The sequence below is a fragment of the Spermophilus citellus genome (genome assembly GCF_964194105.1).
Source record: "Spermophilus citellus genome assembly, chromosome: 5".
NCBI lineage: Eukaryota > Metazoa > Chordata > Mammalia > Rodentia > Sciuridae > Spermophilus > Spermophilus citellus.
In genome coordinates this window covers 125754687-125780618 of record NC_138186.1, presented here as the reverse complement: position 1 = coordinate 125780618, position 25932 = coordinate 125754687, and the positions used below count along the sequence as shown (strand labels likewise).

General features: G+C 33.9%; 1 protein-coding gene across 1 annotated transcript in view; it reads left to right on the top strand.

Moving 5' to 3' along the window:
* CEP85L (centrosomal protein 85L) overlaps positions 1 to 25932 on the top strand; it is a 173552-nt gene that overhangs the window by 90939 nt on the left and 56681 nt on the right. The window contains exons 4-5 of the mRNA XM_081293929.1: positions 11538 to 11659; positions 17004 to 17121. Coding sequence (XP_081150055.1) covers positions 11538 to 11659; positions 17004 to 17121 — 240 coding nt within the window. The remainder of the gene's footprint in view (positions 1 to 11537; positions 11660 to 17003; positions 17122 to 25932) is intronic.

Sequence of the window (25932 nt, the reverse complement as noted above, 5' to 3'; positions counted from 1 at the left end):
ATGTGTGCCCCGTTGCTGGGGAGTTATTCTTTGTGTTGCGGAAGCCATATCTTGGGGCCGTTCAGGCACATATATGGAAGCCATTTCTCAAGCTCTGTCAAGTACATGGAGAATCACAAAACCAGAATCACAAGACTGGGGATTTCTTTTTCGATTGCACTTCCGTGGTCAGCAGAGGTCCCAAAAATTCCCCCTTTTTTATTTGTTTTAAAGCGCCAGTGGGTAAAGCCCCTGTCTTAGGTTGTACTGCACATGGTTCTTACCCGTCATCGGATAAGCTGACCTCAAGGCGTCAGCCCCCTGTCTTAGGTTGGTACCATTGCAATTGGATCTTACCTATCATTGGCCTCAGGAGATGATTGAGGGGAGGGACTTGCTGGACCCTAAAAGGCTATGGGTGTTCTGCTTGTGTGAGTCTCTGGTATTGCACCTGAACAGTTATGAGTTGAATTGATTCTATCCTACTTTGAATAAATTGAATGGCCTTATTAGCAATGTAGGGCCCAAAGGTAAAGAGTAGAAGCAGCGAGAGAATGGGCCCAAGGAAAGGTAAGAGGTAGGGCAACCACCCATGTAGCCCCGTCCAGAGGAAGTTGGCTTGTAATTCTTTTCTCCGCTTCTCGAGGTCTTCTTGTAGCCGTTTTACTTTATCTTGGACTATTCCTGATTGGTTGGCATAAAAGCAGCATTCTTCCTGTAAGAAAAGACATAATCCTCCCTTCTCAGCAGTTAAGAGGTCAAGTCCCCTGCAATTTTGTAAAACCACTGCAGCTAGGGAGTCTAATTGTGCTTGGAGGTCCAAGATAGTACTTGCTACAGCTTGTAAGTCATCAATCAGTTGTTGGGATAAAATCTTATAAAAGTGGAAAGAGGTCCCTAGCCCTGCTATGCCAGTTCCAGCCCCAGTGATTACTCCGAGGCTCAAGATCAGCGGAAAAGCTTGGATAGCTTTCTTAGTTTTTCCCCCAATGTGTTCTAATGTAGGGACAGGAAGGCTCTGATTATTAGGAACAATTGTAACGTCAGGCAACATGATGGCGAGAGCGCAGAGTCCAGTCCAACTTTGTGGGAGAAAGCTTAGAGCTTCTCCACCACACATGAAAACGGTACCATTAGGAGGGCAGAGTTGGGTACCATTGATGGTATTATTGTGTTGAGAGAAGGAGTAATGTATCTGGCCAACATCTATATTACTGGAATTATCAGGAAAAGGATCAGATCTAAAACATGTGACCGGAGGAGTAAAAGGAGACAAATAGACTCCAGATGTCGGGGGCAGGAATAGGCAATAGGTCTCAGTTTGTGAGGAGTTAATAAGAATAGCATTGAGGGCTGGGGATGTGGCTCAAGCGGTAGCGCGCTCGCCTGGCATGCGTGCGGCCCGGGTTCGATCCTCAGCACCACATACCAACAAAGATGTTGTGTCCGCCGAGAACAAAAAATAAATAAATATTAAAAAAAAAAAAAAGAATAGCATTGACCTGTAATGGACCTGGTTTTAAGCAAAGCCAGCAATCCTCTACTAAATTGGGATTTGTTGTGTTAAGCAGCGAGAGGGTGGCTTGTAAGATAGATTGTGTTTCAGGGTCAAGAAGTAACTTTCCCCGAATTGCTGGGAGAACTAGAGGGTGGTAAATGGGGGGACCCTGGAGTTCAATTATTTTTTCCATAGTTTTCTTTACCACGTAATCTCGGGCTAGGTCTTGTACCCCACCGCCATCTGACATTCCTATGTGCATTTAGAAAGTCCAGCAATAGGTCTTGGAAGGGGAGTCTGTTAGCCAGGGACATGGAATGGCTCTTGTGTTGGAGTTTGGCTGGCCTGACCAGTATCTGGTTGAGTTTTGTTGGCGTAAGCTTGCCTGATCATAGCAAGAGGCAGAGACATAGGTATAAGGCCTTGAAGACCCCTGAGGGTGAGCAATCCTGTGGGCAATTTGGGGGATCCTTTGTAGCTGGAGTAACAGAGGTAACCTTTGGGGCCTGCCAGCAAACATTGGATAAGGCCTCTAGGGGACATCCTGCTTGTTTGCACTGTACAAGGGTAACTGCTATTCTTTCATTTGAACATGTCTTAAGAGTAGCATAGCAATTAGAGGGGGGAACAGATGGTAGGATAGCACAAGCTGTACAGGGGTCGCCCTGGATGCTTTGTAAAAGGGCTTTAGCTTGATGTGGATCACCAAATCCAGCGTTGATCATCAGAACACTTCTCAGGAGCAGCAAAATTAATATCGTAAAATTCATCTTGGGTCCTGAAAAGGAGACGAGAGAAGAATATCCTCAGAAAGCAAAGGCCTTCTGAGTTTTCATTAGTCTCATTGGGGTCCCCTGCTACGGGGGGACAATATTTGTGGTCCCTTGTAGGGACCCAAATGGGCTTTTGTTCAGTAGTGGGAAAAACACAGCCGAATCCTCGTCCAGCTGTAATAAGGGAATCTGGGCCCCTCCATTCCCCTGTAAGGGAATCCCTCCATCGGACTTGGATCATTCGATATGGGACAGTTGTGGTCCAATGTTTTTGGAAAGGTGAGAAATGTTCACCTTTGGCCAAATTTAAAATATTGAGAGTAAACAGGGCCATCTTCAGCTGATCATGGGAGGGGGAGTGTTCCCCCTTTTTGTTTTATTAGTTGAGACTTTAGAAGATGATTATGTCTTTTTACAATTGCTTGTCCCTGAGGATTATGAGGGATTCCAGTGATGTTGGCAGTGTGCCATTGTTGAAGGAACCCCTTGAAGGTTTTGCTAAGGAAGCATGGACCATTATCAGTTTTTACTTGATTAGGAAAGCCAAGAGTTGCAAAACATTGTAAGAAATGACTTATGGCATGTTTAGCTTTTTCTCCTGCATGGGCAGTAGCCCAACATGCATGAAAGAAAGTGTCCACTGTTAGGAAGATATACTTTAGTTTTTCAAAGGAGGGAAAATGTGTGACATCAGTTTGCCAGAGATTATTGGGTCTTAGACCTCGGAGATTTACCCCACTGATCTGGAGTGGGGGGACCTGCAAGAAGGGGCATGATGACTGGTTTAAACTCTCCTTTGATATCTGATTTAATTTATTAAGTTATGTTTAGTTTACAATTTAAGAAAAAATTTTAAAATATTTGTCTAATGTGTCTAAACTTACATTTTAATAGGTGTTTATCATGTCAATAGGGACAAAATCTTAGCTCACATCAGTATAGTCAAATTAGGAAAATAGCTTGAAATATCCTTGAATTAATCAGTTAAAATGCAGCCCCCCTGCATTTATTTTTACATACTAAACTGAACTTGAATTTCTGGGATATACCTCTCATGCCATAATATATGTATGTCTAAATCTAGATTTGTTTTCATGATTTTTGTTCAGTTTTTTTTATATCTATGTTCATGAGGAATGAACATATTGACCTATGGTTTTTATTTTTTCTTAACTTCTTTATCTGGTTTGGGAATTAGAGTACCTCCTAATATGAGTTTGGAATTTTTCTGAGTTTGTCTACCATTGACATTAATTCTTTAAACAGTTAGTAGAATTCCACAGTGAAACCGTCTGAATTTTGTTTTAGAATACAAATTCATTTACTTTAATAGCTTATAGGACTATTGAAATTACCTATTTCATATTAGATGACTTTGTGTACTTAGTATTTTTTGATAAGTTTATCCCGTTTTATTAATGAAGTTACTGAATTTATGTGCATGGTAATTTCCTTACTATTCTTTTAATATCTTGTGATCTGTAGTGATTTTCCTGATATTGGTAATTTGTTTTTTTCTCCCCCACCTCCTAATGAAGTTAGAGGTTTGTCAGGTTTTTCCCCCCACATTAGTTTTTCCCTATTATTTTCTGTTTTAAACATCACTGATTTCTGTTCTTAGACTTATTTTCTCCCATCTGCTTGCTTTGAGTAGATTGTCTAGCTTCTAAAGATGGAAGCTGCTTAGACCGAGGCTTTTCCCTTTTTCTAATGTAGGTACTTATTGCTAGAAACTTACCTTTCTTTACTGCTTTAGCTGCATCACACGCATTTGATATTTTCATTTTTATTCAGTTCAATCATATATTTTTAGAAGTATGTTATTCAGTTTCAGTGATGCCAAAAATGGTATTCTTTTGAATTTTCTGTGTCCACTTGAAGTTGTATTATTGTTTTGAACTTTCAGTTTATAATATGTTTCATTGTTATTCAAGCCCTGCCTTACTACCTTTCTTGAAAGTTTTATTTTTGTTGTTAGAAACTATCCATAAATTTTTTACTTGACTTTGAGATTTAGACTCATTTTTTCCAATCCTTCTTATGATTATTCAGATATTATCATAATTATTCCAGAGTTTATTTTGATAATTTAAATTTTCCTAGACACATGTCCATTTCATCTGAATTTTTAGATACTTTGATATGCTATATACCACAATACAGTTTTGAAGTATTCTTTGCACTAGTTTTAAATATGAGTACTCTCTTAAATGTGTGTGTATGTGTGAAGTGTTGCAACTATTCAGCTTTCTTGTTGTGAAAGCACTCAGATAAAATGTAGAAGAATGATCATGAATGCTTTCTTTTTGTACACTGAATTTTTCATTTTTATAATTTTGTGTTACAAAATTTTTTAATTTAAAAATATAAAATCAAGTTTAATTTTCAGACCAGTGAACTATATTTGCCAAACCATCTTCTAACTAATCTATTTCAGAGACATGTACTAAAGTGGTCATTACATTGTAGATTTATTTCTCTATTTTTAAATCATTTTTCCTTTGATGACATAAAGATTTGTGGCTATTTTATATTTTTGGTACTTTTATCTTTAACCAATATTAAAGTTTATTTTCATTTAAGGATTTTTTTTTGAGGGGCTGGATTTTATTATATCCTAGAAGAATATTGCCACTTTTCCTTGTCTTTTGTTGATGTTAACCAATCCTGTGCAGGAACATAGATTGCAAGCCCCAATAATACCTGGGTCTACTATGGGAAAAAAAAAAAAAAACATTAACTTTTATTTGGACTTCCTTTTCAGTAACTTCTAGTATGAAGGTTTTATGGCCAACTACCTTCCCTTTCCATGTAGATTGATGTACCAAAACCAAGATAGTGCTATCTAGAACCTTCAAGTATGTATTTATGTGTACTCAGAGTTCGTATTGCCTCATTGTCAAAGGGAAAAGTCTTTTTTTCTTCCTTGTTTCGGGGCATAACATTTGGCACCTAATAGATAATTGATACTAGGGCTATTTTATAAGTTCTTTTCAGCCTACTAAATGTGTAATTAAGAAAAGACCATTTTTATTTTATAAATAAAGGGAGGAAAACCTTTAACATTTGTTGATTCATTAAATTGGTACTTGTAGAAAAATAACATCTCCATAAGATTGTAATTTGGAAAGATAAGAAACAATTTGAACACACTTAATATCACATTTTTGTCTTCAGCCCTTTTGTTCGAACTTTCAAAAGATTAGTAGTTTCAGTGTCAATGCCTGATTTTTTCCCCCATAGTTTAAGTGATTCTATGCTGTCCTTATCAGATTCTCTTAACTTTGTCAAGACTGTTAACTTAGACTCACAAAAATAGATTTCCATCAATGGTTCCTTTGTTATATGTCTTTAGTAGTGTAGCAGTTTTTATTTTATGCAAAAATCATAAAGAGACAATGGTTGCCTTGCTTTTTGAGACTTCACATTGACTTTATTTTAAAGTGTAAAAATTTGCCTTTAAGTCTACCTCAATGTTGGAGTATGTGGCTTTGTTCTCTTTCTTGTGATTATTCTCACAAATCAGGGTAAACTTTAGTAAGAAAAAGGTTATCATAAAAAGATGGCTACTAACTTTGATAATTCTTTATGTATTGTTGTCTTCCTGATTATAGGGAAAGGCAACCTTTTTCTTTATTCCTAATTGCTAATTTTCATAGTTCATTTTGCGTCCTTTTTATTTATAAAGGGTATGGATCAAGACAAATCAGATTAAATTTTCATGTATATTCATGAAAGTATTTGGCAGGAACTTTATGAGTCCATCCTGCCAGTGGTTTAAGTGCTATAAAACCAAGTAGTGTTGTCAGCTGTCTTCCTCTTGCAGACCTACTTGTTTCTTCTGTTTAATCCCTCTTTTTTTAAATGCCAACTAGTGTTTAAAACAAAACAAGTAAAGGTTTTTCTTAAGGGAGTTGTAAGCCATGGGAAAATTTTTAGCCAATGACTTGTGGAAAGTAGTGTCAATGCCTTCTTGAGGAGATCATCATATAGTGCCTAGGTACTTTTCTTACTGAAAATCAGTATAAGCTGAATAAGATGAAACATAGCTTCAGGTAATATGATACATATCATTGTTGGTAGGTAGTAATCAGAAATGGAGGAAGCTTTTTTGTGATTTGGGAAGGGGTATCATAAATCCTTAAGCTACTTCAGAAGTTTTTGTTAGGCATGGTAACAATATACAAAATCCAGTACTTCAAACATACATATAAATTAGTATTTGAATTAAAGTTAATATAATGTAGTTTATACTTTACATATTAATATGTGAATAAAATATGCTTATTTTTAGTCTCCAATAAATTAAGTAAATTTCTTACCATATCATTCTACATATTTCTATATATCAAGTTGAGTTTTTAAATTGCTGATACTTTTGTTACACTTAATTTTTGCTAGTTTTATTAACCTTCTGTTTGAACCATAGTTTAGCAAAAGAAATTTCATCAAATAACTTTCTAGTAAATTGATAGTCATTAGAGTTTAAATAAGTAGAATATTTCTTTTATTATCAAATAACCATTTTGTTTATAGTGCTGAATTCTCTCTTAGCTTCTAAGAACAATTACTTTAAAAATTTTTTCCTAACCCCACAATATGTAGATCGGAGCCAAGTTTTTCTTCTATCAGACGCAGAGTCTCTGATTTGATATCAAGCTCCTTGATCCATTTTGAGTTGACATTTGTGCATGGCGAGAGAAAGGGATTCAGTTTCATTTTGTTGCATATGGATTTCCAGTTTTCCCAACACCATTTGTTGAAGATGCTATCCTTCCTCCATTGCATGCTTTTAGCCCCTTTATCAAATATAAGATAGTTGTAACTTTGTGGATTAGTCTCTGTGTCCTCTATTCTATACCATTGGTCCACCAGCCTGTTTTGGTACCAGTACCATGCTGTTTTTGTCACTATTGCTCTGTAATATAGTTTGAAATCTGGTATCACTATACCTTCTGATTCACACTTCCTGCTTAGAATTGCTTTTGCTATTCTGGGTCTTTTATTTTTCCATATGAATTTCATGATTGCTTTATCTATTTCTACAAGAAATGCCGTTGGGATTTTGATTGGCATTGCATTAAACCTAACTTTTGGTAATATCGCCATTTTGATAATGTTAGTTCTGCCTATCCATGAACAGGGTATATTTTTTTCCATCTTCTAAGATCTTCTTCTACTTCTCTCTTTAGGGTTCTGTAGTTTTCATTGTATAAATCTTTCACCTCTTTTGTTAGGTTGATTCCCAAGTATTTTATTTTTTTTGAGGATATTGTGAATGGAGTGTTTTTCCTCATTTCCGTTTCAGAAGTTTTGTCGCTGATATACAGAAATGCCTTTGATTTATGCGTGTTGATTTTATATCCTGCCACTTTGCTGAATTCATTTATTAGTTCTAGTAGTTTCTTTGTAGACCCTTTTGGGTCTTCTAGGTATAGAATCATGTCGTCCGCAAATAGTGATAATTTAAGTTCTTCTTTTCCTATTTTTATGCCTTTAATTTCTTTTGTCTGTCTAATTGCTCTGGCTAGTATTTCAAGGACTAAATTAAATAGAAGTGGTGAGAGAGGGCATAAAAGAGGTGGTGAGAGAGGGCATCTCAATTCCTTAATAGGACACCCATAGCACAAGAGTTAATAACAAGAATCAACAAATGGGACTTACTTAAACTAAAAAGTTTTTTCTCAGCAAGAGAAACAATAAGAGAGGTAAATAGGGAGCCTACATCCTGGGAACAAATCTTTACTCCTCACACTTCAGATAGAGCCCTAATATCCAGAGTATACAAAGAACTCAAAAAATTAGACAATAAGATAACAAATAACCCAATCAACAAATGGGCCAAGGACCTGAACAGACACTTCTCAGAGGAGGATATACAATCAATCAACAAGTACATGAAAAAATGCTCACCATCTCTAGCAGTCAGAGAAATGCAAATCAAAACCACCCTAAGATACCATCTCATTCCAGTAAGATTGGCAGCCACTATGAAGTCAAACAACAACAAGTGCTGGCGAGGATGTGGAGAAAAGGGTACACTTGTACATTGTTGGTGGGACTGCAAATTGGTGCGGCCAATTTGGAAAGCAGTTTGGAGATTCCTGGGAAAGCTGGGAATGGAACCACCATTTGACCCTGCTATTGCCCTTCTCGGACTATTCCCTGAAGACCTTAAAAGAGCATGCTACAGGGATACTGCCACATCGATGTTCATAGCAGCACAATTCACAATAGCTAGACTGTGGAACCAACCCAAATGCCCTTCAATAGATGAATGGATTAAAAAAATGTGGCATTTATACACCATGGAATATTATGCAGCACTAAAAAATGACAAAATCATGGAATTTGCAGGGAAATGGATGGCACTAGAGCAGATTATGCTTAGTGAAGCTAGCCAATCCCTAAAAAACAAATACCAAATGTCTTCTTTGATATAATGAGAGCAACTATGAACAGAGTAGGGAGGAAGAGCAGGAAGAAAAGATTAACTTTAAATAGAGACATGAGATGGGAGGGAAAGAGAGAGAAAAGGGAAATTGCATGGAAATGAAGGGAGACCCTCATTGCTATATAAAATTACATATAAGAGGTTGTGAGGGGAATGGAAAAATAAACAAGGAGAGAAATGAATTACAGTAGATGGGGTAGAGAGAGAAGATGTGAGGAAAGGGGAGGGGGGATAGTAGGGGATAGGAAAGGTAGCAGAATACAACAATTACTAATAGGGCATTATGTAAAATTGTGGATGTGTAACCGACGTGATTCTGCAATCTGCATTTGGGGTAAAATTGGGAGTTCATAACCCACTTCAATCTAATGTATGAAATATGATATGTCAAGAGCTTTGTAATGTTGTGAACAACCAATAAAAAAAAATAAAAATAAATTTTTTCCCAGTCCTTATGACAATAGAAAATTTGGAATACCTAAGGCAATTTGGTTGTAGTAGAAGCAATAACAACAATGCAGTACTTTGGAGTAGGCTCTATTTTGTTCGGCTGTCTGGGTTTGAATCCTTGCTCTGCCAATTTAATAACAAACTTGTAGGTAGTGTTTTGTTTTGTTTTGTTGGTTTTTTTTTTTTTTAGCGAGAGAGAGAGAATTTTTTAATATTTATTTTTTAGTTTTCAGTGGACACAACATCTTTATTTTATTTGTATGTGGTGCTGAGGATTGAACCCAGCGACCCTCGCATGCTAGGTGAACGCACTACTGCTTAGCCACATCCCCAGCCCAATAGGTAGCGTTTTGATGGGAGGATTTTGGAGTGCTGACTTGTGTGAAAACTAGACAGAAAATATGCTATTTATGGATGGATATAAAAGTTCTCTTTTTACATTGGAAAGTAGCTCTCTTTTGTCAAACTGTGGGGTATTATGAGGGGTGAAATAATGAATGGAAGGACAGTGAGGGGGTTGGGGCAGCAGTGAGTTACCAATCACAATGAAAGTACTAAGTATTTCACTAACATATATGGACATATTTTGGTCCATGCTGGCTGGATATCGGCCCTGGTTACATGTTAGGTAAGGAGAAGAATAAAATTTAGAAGCAAGATCTTTTATTAACCTGTCCTTAAACTTATGCTCAGAATATCTTTTTGACAGCAATACATAACATCTCTCCTGTTACTGATTTCTTAGTCTGTTTATCCTATTTCATGCATGAAACATCCTTCTCAATATTACTTGATAGTTATCTTAAAGTGTTAATAATATAGGACTGATTGATGTCATATTATTAGTAGGTTACTCAGAATTAGGCCTTGGGCTGGGGCTGTAGCTCAGTGGCAGAGCACTTGCCTAGCATGTGCGAGGCATTGGGTTCGAGCCTCAGTACCACATAAGATAAACAAAGGCATTCTGTCCATACACAACTAAAAAAAAAAAAAACTTAAAAAAAAAAAAAGAATTAGGTCTTGTCAATAGCTTCTTTGAAAAATATTACTGTAGCAGTGTCACATGCCCATAACTCCAGAGACTGGGGAGGCTGAGGCAAGAAGATCTCAAGTTTAAGCTTGCCATAGAAATTTAGTGATACCATCAGCAACTTAGCAAAATAAAAAATAAAAAGACTGAGGATGTAGCTCAATGGTAAAGCACCACTTATGTTTTTATTTGACTTAACAATTGCATTAGGTTACTTGAGCAGCCACACAGAGTATCACAGACTGGGTGGCTTAAACAGATATTTATTGTCTCTCTCACAGTTTTGGAAGTCACAAGTTAGGAATCAAGGTGTTAGCAGATTTGTTTTCCTTCTGAGGACCGTGCAGGAAAATCTGTCCCATGTCTTTTTCCTAGTTTATGGTGCTTACTGGCAATCTTTGGTATTCCCTGACTTGTAGATGTATCACTTCAATCTCTGCTTATGTCTTCATGTTCCATTTCTGAGTCTCTTAGTAAATAGTCTCCCCTCTGTGTTTGGGTCTAAATTTCACCTTTCTCTGAAGATGCATTGTGTTGGAGTAGGGCTCATCCTAAAGACCTCATCTTAAGTTGACTCTATCTGCCTGGACCTAAATAAGGTCACTTTCTGAGGGTTTCTGGTTTAGGATGTCAACATAATCTTTTGGAGTGGACACAGTCAAATACATGGTACCTATATGAAAAAAAAAGTTTCACTGGTAGAAATTTGAGTATGTCTGCCATATTGCTTTTTATTGTTTTACTTTAAATATCTAAAATTTTTCTTAAATTCTAAGTATATTTTTTCTAAATTCTATAATTTATACTGGAGACTAGTAATCATCCTAATTATATCTGGGTACTAATCATATTTTCTGTGGATATATGTACTACCTCATTAAAACATGCCTGATTTTGAAATTTTAATTAAATGATAAAATATGATGCATGACAATTAAAAGTCAGAATACTATAAATATTGCATTTATTTTTTGTGGTAATCTTTGTAATGTGTCTAGTTGAGCCATGATACACATTCTTTTATTGTATTACTTCTTGAAGCAATAATTAATCTCTTATTTTTAGAAAGCTTCTACATTCACAAGGTGATGAGAGACTCAGATCTCATATATGGTATTACATTAGCCAGACTAAATGTCCTGTTGTCATCAGGTCTTCATTAGACTTGTACATTTCCTTGGAACTTTATTGAATTTCTTTATTATGTTATAATCACAAATGTGATATCAGATAGTCTTTAAAAATCAAAGAGACTGCTCTAGTTTTGAATGAATATTATGAAAATATTAAAGGTATGTAAATATTTCATTTTGAAATTTTTAGTATACTAATAGTATAAACATGTTTGTTCAGGTTTTGACTGGATCATCTCGTCAAAGCTATTCACCTTCTGGCTTTCAGGATTTCAGTAAGTGGGAATCCGTGCTGAAAATAAAAGAAGGACTTCTAAGACAGAAAGAGATTGTAATTGATCGGTGAGTCTGTTTTTTATTTACTAAATATTACAGGTATATAGAAATGTAGATTAATGAAACAAATACATTTGCACCCATTACTTTAAATTAGAGAACTACAATTTACAAAATTCATTGATGGCACCTTTGTCCCTCTCTAGTCCCCATAAAGGGGAAAGCAAGACTTCTCAGAACAGAGGTTTTGTTTCTCACCTGCTGGTATGCCTGATTTCTATCATCATCTTTATTCACTTTAGTGTTAACTTATTATTTGGAAGGTTCTCTCTGTGTTTTTTATATATGTAGCAGGTTAGTTGCAAAGCTAATGAATTATCAGAGCTACAGAATATTGTCTTTTGTTTAACATTTAGGGACTATCAATTTTGAAAACTACTTAAAAGTCATTATTTCCTTTAATGTATATTAAGTCTGAACCACAGAAACTATGAAAATGATGTTTATTTTTTAATTTTTATTTTTTTTAGAAAGAGTGAGAGGAGAGGGAGAGGGAGGGGGGGGGGAGAGAGAGAGAGAGAGAGAGAGAGAGAGAGAGAGAGAGAGAGAGAGAATTTTTTAATATTTATTTTTTTAGTTCTCGGCTGACACAACATCTTTGTTGGTATGTGGTGCTGAGGATCGAACCCAGGCCGCACGCATGCCAGGCGAGCGCGCTACCGCTTGAGCCACATCCCCAGCCCTGAAAATGATGTTTAAAGTTAAATAACTTTTTATCTTATGGAAGTTTTCTTGGACATTCCAAAATTTTTGAATGTTTGAGTACCAAATCTCTGAAAAATAAATTAATTTATACTTAGTTTCCTGATTATTCTGAGCAGTAGACTTTAATGTTACTTGATTATATTCTCTTTGACATATATTGGCTCTACATCATTTATGTATACTTTTGGGATAATTAAGTGTGTATTGTGGTAATTGGGAAATAGTTTGAGGAAGAATATTTTTATCAACCAGCAGCTTTTGTTTCTAAAGTAATATACTAGCATTTAAAAATAAAAATGTTTGTAAAAATCTCCATAACATTTATAGTGCTTAAAAAAGAACTAAATATCCATTTATTTTTTGAGGAAATAGATTAAACTAATAGACTTCAAAATATCATTAGTTAGACAGAATTACTCTGGGATGGAAACCAGAGTAAAGGTCCTGAGCTTTTTAATTTGGGATGTGGTGTGGTTGATCATACCTTCCAAATCTCTTTTCTAAAAATTATCTGCAAGATATTATTTTTGAAAATTCAGGTTACCTACATTTATGAGAAAAATGTGCTTTTTTATCCTATTTATGCCCTTTGAAATAGATGGTTGGATAATTAGGTCAAATCCTTTGAAATAGATGGTTGGATAATTAGGTCAAAGTGGGTTAAAAGTTTAGGAAAAATAACTGTGCTCCTAAATGTGCCCCATTTCTTGAGAAAACATGTATAGTTTAATTTCAAAAACAACTCATAAAAACAAGAAACCTAGTTTATTGTTTATTATATATGCCATTGTAACTATTTAGATGATTCTGAATGAAGTGCCTGACCTTTTGCACTTTGGTCTACTCATCTGCCTCAGTTAAAGGACTTTCACCACTTAAAAATGAAGTTTTTGAAGACCATCATTTTAAGCAACTCTCCTCTTCCATTCAATTTTATAGCATGATGATTAAATGAATGAATATATGTAAAGGAAAACTAATATACTACCTGATATATGAATTTGGCAGAGTAGCAAGATACAAGATCAACATTCATAAATCAATAGCTCCTTATACCCCAACAGTGATTCTGCTGAGAAAGAAATCACGAAAGCCATTCCATTCACAATAACCTAAAAAAATACATATACTTGGAAATTAAGCTAACTAAGGAGGCGAAAATTAAAATGAAAATTATAGAACATTGGAGAAAGAAATAAAAAACTACCTTATAAGATGGGAAGGGAGAATTAATATTGTCAAAATGACCATATTACCAAAAGCACTGTATAGATTCAGTGCAATACCTATTAAAATACCACTGACATTTTTCACAGAAAGAACAATCCTAAAATTTATTTGGAACATTAAGCAACCCAGAATATCCAAAGCAATCCCAAGCAAGAAAAATACTGGAGGCATCACAATACCTGAACTCAAATTACACTACAGAGTTACATTAAAAATCCAGCATGGCACTGCTATCAAAATAGACAAGAAGAGTAGTAGAATAGAATAGAAGACACAGAGTTGAACCCACATACTTAACATCTGATGCTTGACAAAGATTCCAAAATATATGTTGGAGAAAAAAAAACCTCTTTTACAAATTGATCTGGGAAAATTGGATATTTATATGTAGAGGAATGAAATTAGATCCCCATCTCTCACCCAGTACAAAAGTCAAAGCAAAGCAGCTCAAAGACTTAGGAATTAGAGCAGAAGCTTTGCAATTGCTAGAAGAAAACATAGGGTCAACACTCCAACATATTGGCACAGTTACCAACTTCCTTAACAGGACCCCTAAAGATCAAGAAATAAAACCAAGAATCAATTAGTGGGATGGCATTATACTTTTATGCACAGTAAAAGACATGATTAAAGAGCATGAAGAGAGCACCTATAGAATGGGAGAAAATCTTTGCCGGCTATTCCTCTGATAAGGGATCATTATCCAGAATATAAAAAGAATTAAAAAAGCTTAATACCCCTTCAAACTCAATAAATAGGCAAAAGAACTAAAAACAAATATTTCTCAAAAGAAGAAATGCAAATGACCAATAAATTTATGAAAAATGTTCAACATATTTAACAATTAGGGAAATACAAATCAAAACTACATTGTGATTTCATCTCACTCTAGTCAGAATGACAGTTATCAAGAATACAAATGATAATAAATGCTGGTGAGGAATAGGTACACTCATAATAGCTAGTGGAATTGCAAATTAGTACTGTCCCCTCTGGCAGGACACATCAACGTGGGCAGCCTAGATGGGAGGAATGAAGGGACAGGAGACATGAAAGGTGACAGCAAGACAAAAGTTCTGATCAAGCTGCAAACTTTTATTGTTCACACAGGGGTATTTATATGCTGGGGATGGGGAAGCTCTCTAATCAGCAATTGCTGGGTGGGTATTCATATGCTGGGGATGGGGAAGGTCTCCGCAATTGCTGGATGTGGGTGGTAAAACTGCCAGCTGCAAGATGTCTGATCCTGATAACCGCAGGATGTTCCAGGGAGATAGGTAGCTGCAGGATGCCTTCAGGGCAGGATGTCTCCCAGGGGGCTGTCAGGCTAATCTTTGAAGGAGAATTTCCTTCTAGTTCCCTACATAGTACAACCAGTCTCGAAAGAGGTAAGGAAACTCCTCAAAGAACTAGAAATGGAACCACTATTAAGACCCCAAGTATCTCACTCCTTGATATTGTACAAAAGAACTAAAAATCACTATATTATAGTTATATAGTCACATTAGTGCTTGTAGCAGCACAATTCACAATAGCTAAGTTATGGAACCAGCCCAGACGCCTAGCAATAGATATAGACTAAGAAAATGTGGTGTATATAAAGCACAATGGAGTTTTACTTATCCATAATAATGAAATCATGGCATTTTTCAATAACAAGATGAAACAGGAGAACATCATGCTAAGTGAAATAAGCCAGACTCAGAAAATCAAGGTCAAATGTTTTCCCTCATATTTGAGAAAAAAAGGAGATTGTATATCATTAAGATTTAGGGAAGAGAGCAGTGTAGTAGAAGCAGATTAAGGGGGAGGAATGAGGGACAAGAAAGGGGAGAAAATGTAGGATGAATTTGACAAAATTATGCAATGTCCATGTATAAATATACTACAGGGAATTCCACTTTTATACATAAATAAATGAAAGGAAGACCAGTAGAGTTGAGGAAGGAGAAGAGGGGAAAGGAAGAAGGAAGAGAAAGAGGGTGGAGAACCGGGGACTGAAATGGGGTAAATTAAATTCCTTGTGTGTATAAAATCATACATTGTCAAAATGAACCCAAATATTATACATAACTTTAATGCACTAATAAAAAAACATAAGTTGAGAAAAAGAATTTGATATCTGTCACAGCAAAAATAAAAAGTTAAAAAAAATTTCAAACTTGAGAGCTTTTAAATTTTAGTTCTTTAAAGCACTTCTCACTTTTCTTATTTCAGATGAGAAATCTGGTCTCCTCTTTACCTTTGTCTCTCTAAATGAATTTATCTTTTTCCCCTCTAGTTACTTGTAAGATTTTTACCACTGCTTTTAAGCCACTGATTAAGGTGTACTTTGCTATAGTTTTCTTCATGTTACTTGTGCTTTGGGTTCACATGCTTTCTTTTGAAATCTGTTGATGCCTATGGTTCTTAGCAAATTTGGAAAATTCTAATTCAATATATATAAATATTTTTTGGTGTTCCTACCTCACTTTTTTTAATCTTTTCTTGGAGGATTCCAGTTTTACGTGTATTTGGTCTCTTATAATAGTATCCCCTAGCTCTCTGATAGATTCTGAGATTTTAATTTTGTTTGTTTGTTTATTCTGTGTGTATTTCTCTCTCTCTCTCTCTCTCTCTATATATATATATATATATTTGGTATTGGGGTTTGAACCGAAAGGTACTTATCTACTGAGCCACTTCCCTGCTTTCTTTTTTTAATGTTTTATTTTGAGACAGGATCTTACTAAACTGCTTAGGGCCTTTTTAAATTGCTAAGGCTGGCTTTGATCCTTTGACCTCATGATCCTCCTAGAATGGTAATTGGGTTGGGTGATCTTTATAAAAATAGCTTTCTCCCCTGACAATGAGATTATCATTATCAATAACTTTAATTGGTATAAACCATTGAGTAGATTTTGGATGAATGAAAATAACAATTTTAAATAATGACATTTCAGACTAGGAGGTAACATTTATTATATTAGGTAGCAAGTAGAAAGAAAGCAAAGCATGATGTTGTTAGAATTTAAAAAGAATATCTATGTGGCCTGGGGATGTGGCTCAAGTGGTAGCGAGCTCACTTGGCAAGCGCGGGGCGCTGGGTTCGATTCTCAGCACCACATAAAAATAAAGATGTTATGTCCACCAAAAACTAAAAAATAAATATTAAAAAAATTCTCTCTCTCTTTTAAAAAAATAAAATATCCATTAAAGACCACATTCTGCACAAGTACTAGAACTACTCCAGAGTGTGCATAAATTAAACTTTAATTCTGCATATTAAAAAAACTAAACAAATTCCCTCTTATGGTTTCTAAAATTTATAGTGCTTTTAAAATCTCATGTAAAATTTTTAAATACTAAAATTGCTTTTAACTGTTTCTTAGAGAAGTACATTCTTTATAATATGATCTCAATTTGTATTTTATAGGCAAAAGCAACAAATCACCCACCTACATGAGAGGATAAGGGATAATGAACTACGGGCACAACATGCCATGTTAGGGCATTATGTAAATTGTGAAGATTCTTATGTGGCTAGTTTGCAGGTAAGACTACAGAGGATTTTGTAGTTGTTGTTTAATAGTAAATTGTATTAATAATATACCTAGCTTATAAAAATCAGGACATTTTAAATGAAGGTTTTAAATTGGTATATTTTCATGGTTCATATTTATATGTGTGGCAAAAGGTGTCCAACTATAATCTTCCTTTTGTCCAGTTCATCCCACATACAGCAGAAACTATTGTTACCAGTTTCTAGTGTATACTTTCAGAGTTGATACATATAAGCAGATGTAAATATATTTTATGCCCTTGTATTTATAAGAAATATCAATATGGGCATTGGCATCTTGTTTTTTCCCTTATATTATTTAAAATTGTATAAAATTCAGTTATTATTTTCATATCACTACATAGATAACACTACTTTCCTTTCTATTTTAGAAAAATAGCATGCTTTTAGTCAGTCTATTTTCTGTTCACCAAAATTTGGGTTATTTTCTGTTTGATCTTTAATAAATGATACTCTCAATAGCCTTTTATAAATATTCTTTGAGTCATGTGTAAATATTTTCATAAATTATTTTTTCTTTTTAAGAACCATGTGTTTTCTTAAAACTGAAAACTTTTCAGATAAGACTTCTAAGTGTTTTATGAAGTTTGTAATTTTTATTGATATTGTCAAATTGCCATTCAGGAGAGCATTATGTATGACTTCCCCTCTTCTACTTCCTGCCTCTCGACCATACTAACAGAATCTGTTACCAAACTTTTGGAAATTTTGCCCTTTGTTAAGTTATATAAAAGTCATGATTGGAGGGAGTTATCTCCATATGGCTTCAACATATATTTCTTAATAGTGATGTTAAGCTTCTTTTTATATATTAAAAGATTGCTTCATATTTTTCTTTCTTTGAATTATATTTTCATATTCTTTGCTCATTTTTCTGTTAGGTTTTGGGGGTTTGCTAATTGTATTTATACAAACAATATACATAAAAATAAAAATTATGTATAGAAGAAATTAGCCTTTTGTCTGTACTTTGATTGGAAAATATGTTTTTCCAAATTTGTCATATTTTCTATTTATATAATCCTGTTTCTTTTTCCTCCATTTTTTCCTACTGTAAACTCAAATTCTAATGAGTATTTTATAAATGACTTCCACCTTTACAAATGAGCCCATTTAAAAGTCAATCATTAAACATCCCCTGTGTTAAGTTTTGAGGTGACAAAAGTGAAGAAAAGTTTCTGCTTTCGTGGATCTTAGAATTTACAGAGGGAGGAACCATATGTGAAAGCACATTTATTCATTCATTCCCCCCAACCCCCCCACCCCACCCCCCACCCCCCCGCAAAAATACTGTGTTCGCTAGGATAAAGCAGTATCTAGGCCCTGGGTCTAGAAATGTGAATGTTGGTTTTCCCTGTAATAACAGTGTAAGGATCTGTGAGACCTTGTAACAAAATTTATCTAGCTGAAGGGCTATTTTCTCCAGTTGTTACTTTTATTTAAGAGTTTTCCTTAACACTTCTTTTTGTTTTTATATATAAACTTTATTGACACGTTTATTCCCCAAAAGGAGGGTGGTGGTGTTTTTATTGGGATCAAAAGTGAGGCCTGATTTGGCTTTCTGGTGATATGTACTTCTATTTTTTTTTATTTGGAAAATTTGGTCCTCTTTGTTAAGGTTTTATTCCTAGATTTTTTTTTTTTTTAAATTACTTGAAGTGGAATTTTTCCTTCATTGTATCTTCGGTATGTTACTTATAAATATTAAAGACATGGAATCAGAAAATATTGAAGAACAAATAACTGTTGGATTTACCTGAGGCAGAGGCATTTAACAAAGATTCCAGCTTGCTTTCTATACTTAAGTTACTAATAAATCAAAATACTTCATTTATATATGATTTCATATGACTTTAATCACATAATAACAAGCTTCTATGGTATAGTACTGAGATTAATAGTATTTTTATGCTGTGTATCTAGTCTAATTTGATTTGTTAATGGTAATTTTAGTAGAACCAGTTTCTTCTTATATATCAGTATTCTAAATAAGAGTTTTTCTTGAATTATATGGTTATATTACCAAAAGAATGCAAAAATAGGTATCTGAGGGCTAAAAAAAGAATTTTTTTTTTTTTTTAAGCATAACACTAGGCCAGTAGAGGGCTCTCCATGTTAGTCTGCAAGGTCAGATGAAACTATCAGAGGGCTCTCCATGTTAGTCTGCAAGGTCAGATAAAACTATCTATAGGATATGGAAAAGGTGTTGCTAAAAATATTAGAATTTTGAATCACATAGAGAATTAAAATATCATTAAAATTGATTTAAAAATGTCAGAACAGTTTATAAAAGGTAATATAAGGAAAATACTAAGTGGGTATAATAAATATAGATGGTAAGCTTTTTTCTATGAACTAGATATAGAAATCTAATAAAATGGCAAAGGATAGAAGAAATAAGGTGATAATAAAACATTTCTTTAGCAAAATAATTTTTACCTGAGATCTTAACATTAATTTTTTATGTATAGAATTTTCTGTATTTCATAAAATTTTTATTTTCTGTTTCACAAAATTTTTATGTTTCATAATTTGAATAATTCCATTAGTACATTTGAAAAACAAAGTTAGACTTCTATTCTGCATATTCTAAAGTGAAGTCAATTTGTAAAATTTATAAAATTTTATTAATTTATAGATGGAAAACATTCTTGAGAAGTAATTTCCATTTTACTATTAAAAACTTAATAAGATTATAATTAAGATGTCTCCTTAAAAGTAGATATTACTACACGTCTCATTGCTGGACACAAGAACCATGTGTTTTCCTAAAACTGAAAACTTTTCAGATAATTTTTATGATTAATAGCATTAAAGAGCAGTTTATACTTAGAAATTTTGGTTTAAACCATATTAAGTTTAAATCTACATATTAAGTTTAAATCTACAGTTAGAAGGTCTTATGGGAAAAATAAATATGAAGGAACTGTTTTTTCTTTTGTTAGTTGAAGAGGTTTCTTTTTTCCATATACATGTATACCTTGAAAATATCAACTTAATGAAATGTATTTTTAAACTTTATTAATGAATTGTTCTATCCTTTTTCTTTCCATTTATGTCATTTTCTTCTATTTTTCATTTATTTTTTTTCTGTTACCAAGTCCTTTGGTTCTGATAAGCATTTAATAAGTAAGTTCCACCTTTACAGACAAGCCTGTTTTATAAACCATTAATCATCTAATGTGTTAAATGTTGGAGGCACAAGTGTAAAGAACAATTTATATCTTCATGGATCTCAAATCCTGTAGAAGGAGACTATATACAAAATTTATCCATTTACATTAAAATTATTTGTATTCACTATGGAAAAGATATTATTTCAGCTCTAGTAATATAAATGTGAATAAATTTGGTTTTGCTTGAAAGAATGTGTACTCTTAAAAGAAACAAAGGCAAACAACAGACTATTGTCAAATGTTGGAAGTACCCAAAGTGGTTATATATGAAGTTCTGTGAGAACCCCTACTGAGAATGTATAAATTAATCTTCCAAAAGTCAGAGTAGTCTCACTGTTGGAAGTGATATCTAATCTGAGAACCAATGAACTAAATGAATTTAGCCAGGTGAAAGGAGTAGCAGAACAGTGTTTGAGGCACACTGTACAAGATGTGAAGAGGCCCAGAGGAATGAGGGGAAATGAAGCATTTGGAAAACTACAAATTATTCTGTATGGATGAAGTTTAAAATGAGAGAAAAGTAGTCCTAACAGATGTGGTTAAAGAGGTAAGTAGAGGCCATATGTTATCAAAGACCTGAGATAGTAAAGGGCTGTATTAATATTATTTAACACCCTCTTTTACTCTCCAAAGTATCCAAGTTTGGTTACTTTGATAGCATAATGTAGACTATATTTAAGATAGATGGTACTACAGGTATGGAAACCAGTCAGGAAGGTAAATCAGTAGCCCAAAGGTTTAGTGAACACCCAAATTTTAAAACAGTGCTCAGGATGAAAGGAAGGGTATTTATTAAACATGTTTGACCGAGTATAGTCAAATGAACCAGATGTAGTGACTTATTTATGTGATGAGTGATAGATAATGATTGCCTAGTATCTGATGGGACAGTTATTTATAGTATCAGTGATCACAATGGAGACCATTATGTTACAAATAGGTTTAGATAAGAAAAATAATTAAATTTACATGTTGTCAGTTTTGGGTTGAGAATGATATTGATTTTCATGATTGAAGGTCTGAGCCAGAGATGAAAGATTTAGGTGTCCTTAGTTTAAGTGTGTGATGGTTGAAGCCTTAGGCATGATTATGTATTCAAGGAAATGTTTGTGCAATGAGAAGAAATGGGATCTGGAACTAAAGGCAGGGAAGAACAGTAGTTTGGAGGATAGGAAAAGAGCACAATTTTAGATTTCTTTATGATTAATTTTATGTAAAATTTCAATTATAATTTGTCTTGCTTACAGAACCCATTTTTGTGGTGCAGATTTTTTTCTTACACAGTTGATAAAGTATAGTTTTCAAGTCTCTGGTTCATATGTGCTTTTAAATTTTCATTTGGTTTTGTTTTCAGGCAGGGGGGAGGAGGTTACACTAGTGTAATAAGTAAAATTGGAATCTTTGATTATTATTTCTAACCAGCCATGTGTCCTGTGTAACTACTTCTCTGAAGATTTCCACTCCAGAAAAAGTAGACTTCAAAGCAAGGAAAGTTATTAGGAATTAACAAAATGGTCAATATTCTAAAAAGACAGAACAATACTTAAGATGTATGTAATTAACAATAAGATGTCAAAATACATGAAAGAAAAAACTTACGGAACTACAAGAAGAAATAGATAAATCCATTGGTTGAAGATTTTAACAACTTTCTATAAGAAATGGAAAGACCCAAAAGGGGAAAAAAAATTCAAAGAAGATAGCCGATCTCGATAATCACATCTACCAACTGGATGAATTGATATTTATACACCGCTTCTTCAACAGCAGCACCACACATTCTTTTCAAGTTCATGTGGAACATTTACCAAGACAAACAACATTCTGAGTCTTAAACACACCTTAATAATATTGGAAGATAAGAAATTATCTACCTACTATGGTCTAATTAGACCACAGTATAATTAAACTAGAAATAAAAAACAGAAAGATAGCTCGTAAATTCTAATATTTATAGATTATACAACATATCTATAAATAATATGTGGGATAAAGAGGAACTCTTATGAAACAATTAAAAATATTTTCAATTAAATGAAAATAAAAATATAATTTATGAAAACTTGTGAGATCCAAGTAAAGTAATGCTTGAAGGAAATTTATAGCATTTAACTGAATGCATATATTAGAAAATGAGATCTAAAATTAATCATCTAAGACTGAACCCTAGGGAATTTGAAAATGTAGAAAAAATTAAATCTGAAGCAGAAAAACATAATAAAAATTAGAACAGAAAGCTATGAAACTAGCAATAAAAATGAATTTGGTTTAAAAAATTAAAAATGTTTTTTTAAAAAGATTAACAAAATTGATATGCCTTTAGCAAAGCTAATTAAAAAGGAACATATATTACTAATATCAGAAATGAAAGAGGGCATGTTCTACAGATCTCACTGACATAAAAAAAAAAAAGGACTATTATGAATCCCATTATGTACATAAAACTTGCTAACCTTGATGAGATGGATAATTCTTTGAAAGACACAATTGCCAAACTCACATAAGAAGAGTTGATTTCTAGGGCTCTCTTTATAAAAGAAATTAAATCAGGAAGTAATAACTTCCCAGTCAGAAAGGACCAGGCCCAAATGGGTTCAGTGGTAAATTCAAACATTTAAGGGCTGGGATCTAGCTGATGGGATCTAGCTGAACTGCAGATTGCACAACAGCATGTACAAGGTCCTAAATTCAATCCTTGGCACTACCACCCCAAAATTTAAGAAAGAAACTAATGATACCAATTCTTTACAGTTTTTGTCTAGATTACAGAAAAAGAGGTATTACTTTTCTCTTTCTATGAAAACAGCACTTCCCTAAACCAAAATAAGACAAAAACAAGGCAAACATTACAAGAAAGTAAAACCAGAGACCCCCCCCCCCTCAAAAAAAAAAAGGATTTTCTTGAGGATTATTATATTTAACTACAGGTATTATATAATGTTCTACTACATTGTTTAGAATGTATCATTGATCTATGTTTTAATAAAATCTAATCCTTTTCATTAAAAAGAACTTGCAAAAAAATCATATTAGCCAATCAAAGCTATAATATATAAAAATAATTCTATATTATTACTTGGTAGGATTTATCCAAGATGTGCAAGGCTGGTTCAACTAATGTACTTCATCACAACAGACTAAAGAGGAAAAAGACCACATGACCATATCAATAAATGCAGAGAAAGCACTTTACAAAATCCAGTGTCCATTCACAATTAAAAACTCAGAAAGACCTGGCATATTGGTGCCCACCTGTAGTCCCAGCACTCAAGAAGCTGATGCAGGAGTCCAGAAGTTGGAGACCGGCATGGACAACATAGTAGGACTCATCTTAGGAGGGAAAACAAAAAGATTAAAATAAGACTCTGCAAACTAAAAATATTAAAGAAGTCAATTAAATCTATAGCTAACATGAAACGTAGTGGGAAGAAACTTAAAAGGTTTCCTACTTAAATCAGAACAAGGAAAGAATGTTTTCTCTCCACACTGCTTTTCATACTGAAAATCCTAGCTCATTCAATAAGATGAAAAGGAAAAAATAATAAATCGAATTATCTTTGTTCATGGATGACATGAGCATCTATGTAGATTATGTGCAAGAATTGACAAAAAATAAAAACTCCTGGAACTCAGGTAATTTTAGCAAAACCATACAATGCAAAGCAAAACATACACAAATCAATCAACAATGAACAAATGGAATATAAAAATTTAAAACTTATTATCATTTATATTAGCAAAAAAAGTAAACCTGATAAAATATGTGCAAAATCTACATGAGGAAACCTAAAAATCTCTGATGAAATATACATAAAAACAAAATATAGGTAGTCTTTGTTTATAAATAGGAAGACAATATTGGAAATTATTATGTCAGTTCTTCCCAATTTGATTTACAGACTCAATACAATCCCAACCAAAATCTCACCAAGTTATTTGGTGGACATCAACAAACTAATCATAAGGTTTATATGGAGTGGTTCAGAACTGACAATGACTCAAGACTTATAATAAAGCTACAGTAATCAAAATGGTGTAGGATCAATGATAGAATATACAAACAAATCAGTGGAACAAAATAAAGAGAACAGAAATAGACCCACATAAATATAGTCAACTGATCTTTGACCAAGGAGCAAAGGCAATACAGTGGAACAAAGGTAGTTCTTTCAACAAATGGTGCTGGAACAAACAGACATGCATATGCAAAAAAAAAAAAAAAAAGAAAAGAAAAACAAAAGCCTGAATCTAGACACAGACACAGAACTTACATTCTTTACAAAAATTTACTCAAAATGGACCATATACCTGAAACTAAACCATAACAGTAGAAAACTTCTAAAAAAAAATTGCAGAAAACATAATGATCTTGGCTATAGAGATGATTTTCTAGATACAGAAAAAAAGACAAGATCCCTAAAAGAAATAATAGATAAACTGAACTTCATTAAAATTAAAAATTTCTGCTCTGTGAGAAACAGTGGCAATAGAATTAGAAGACAAGTCACAGATAAAAGAAACTATATGAAAAAGATACATCTGATAGAAAAGTATTATTCAAAATATACAAAGAACTCTTAAAATTCAATAATAGAAAACCAAATAAACCATTTTAAAACTGAGTAAAAGATTTGGAACAAGCAGCTCACTAAAGAAGACACACAAATGGCAAAAAAGCATATGAAAAGATGTTCACCTTGTCCTTGAGGAACTGTTAATTGAATTAACAAGGAGACTCCTCTTTACAGCAGAATGGCTGAAATACAAAATACTGACAATAATGGTGAGGGGGCTGGGGATGTGGCTCAAGCGGTAGCGCTCGCCTGGCGTGCGTGCGGCCCGGGTTCGATCCTCAGCACCACATACAAACAGAGATGTTGTGTCCGCCGAGAACTAAGAAAAAATAAATAAATATTTTAAAAAATTCTCTCTCTCTCTCTCTCTCTCTCTCTCTCTCTCTCTCTCTCTCTCTCTCTCTCCCTCTCTCTCTCACTCTCTCTTTAAAAAAAAAAATATGGTGAGGAAGTGGGGTAACCGGGCAATTTTGGAAAGGCAAAAATGATACCATTTGGAAGATGGCTTGACAGTTTCTTACAAAAACTAAACACACTCTTACCAAGGAATCCAACAATTGTGCTCTCTAGTATTTATCCAAGAATTGTGCTCTCTAGTATTTATCCAAGGAATTGAAAACTTAGGCCCACACAAAAATTTGCACACAGATGTACAGCAGCTGTGGCAGGATTAAATGTACATTTGGTCTTCATCCCCATTTCCTGACATATTGCTCTCTTAAAACTGTGGACATCTCTGGAATGTTAAGAATGTCTTTTGTATGATAATGAGGTTAACTGTGGCTGGTGGACCTTAGATATCTTCAGGAGGGGATCTGGTCACTGGAAAGTTCAGGGCATAATTAGAAGGTTGGGATTTTCAGTCCCAACCCCTACCTCCTGGGAAGAGAAAGGGATTGAGTAACCAATCACACCTACATAATGAATCTTCCTTATAAACCCAGATGAACTGAGTTGAGAGCTTTCAGATAGCCAATCATGTAAGAGGTTCCTGGTGGGTGCTTGGAGAGGTAACTGAATGCCTCCAGTAAC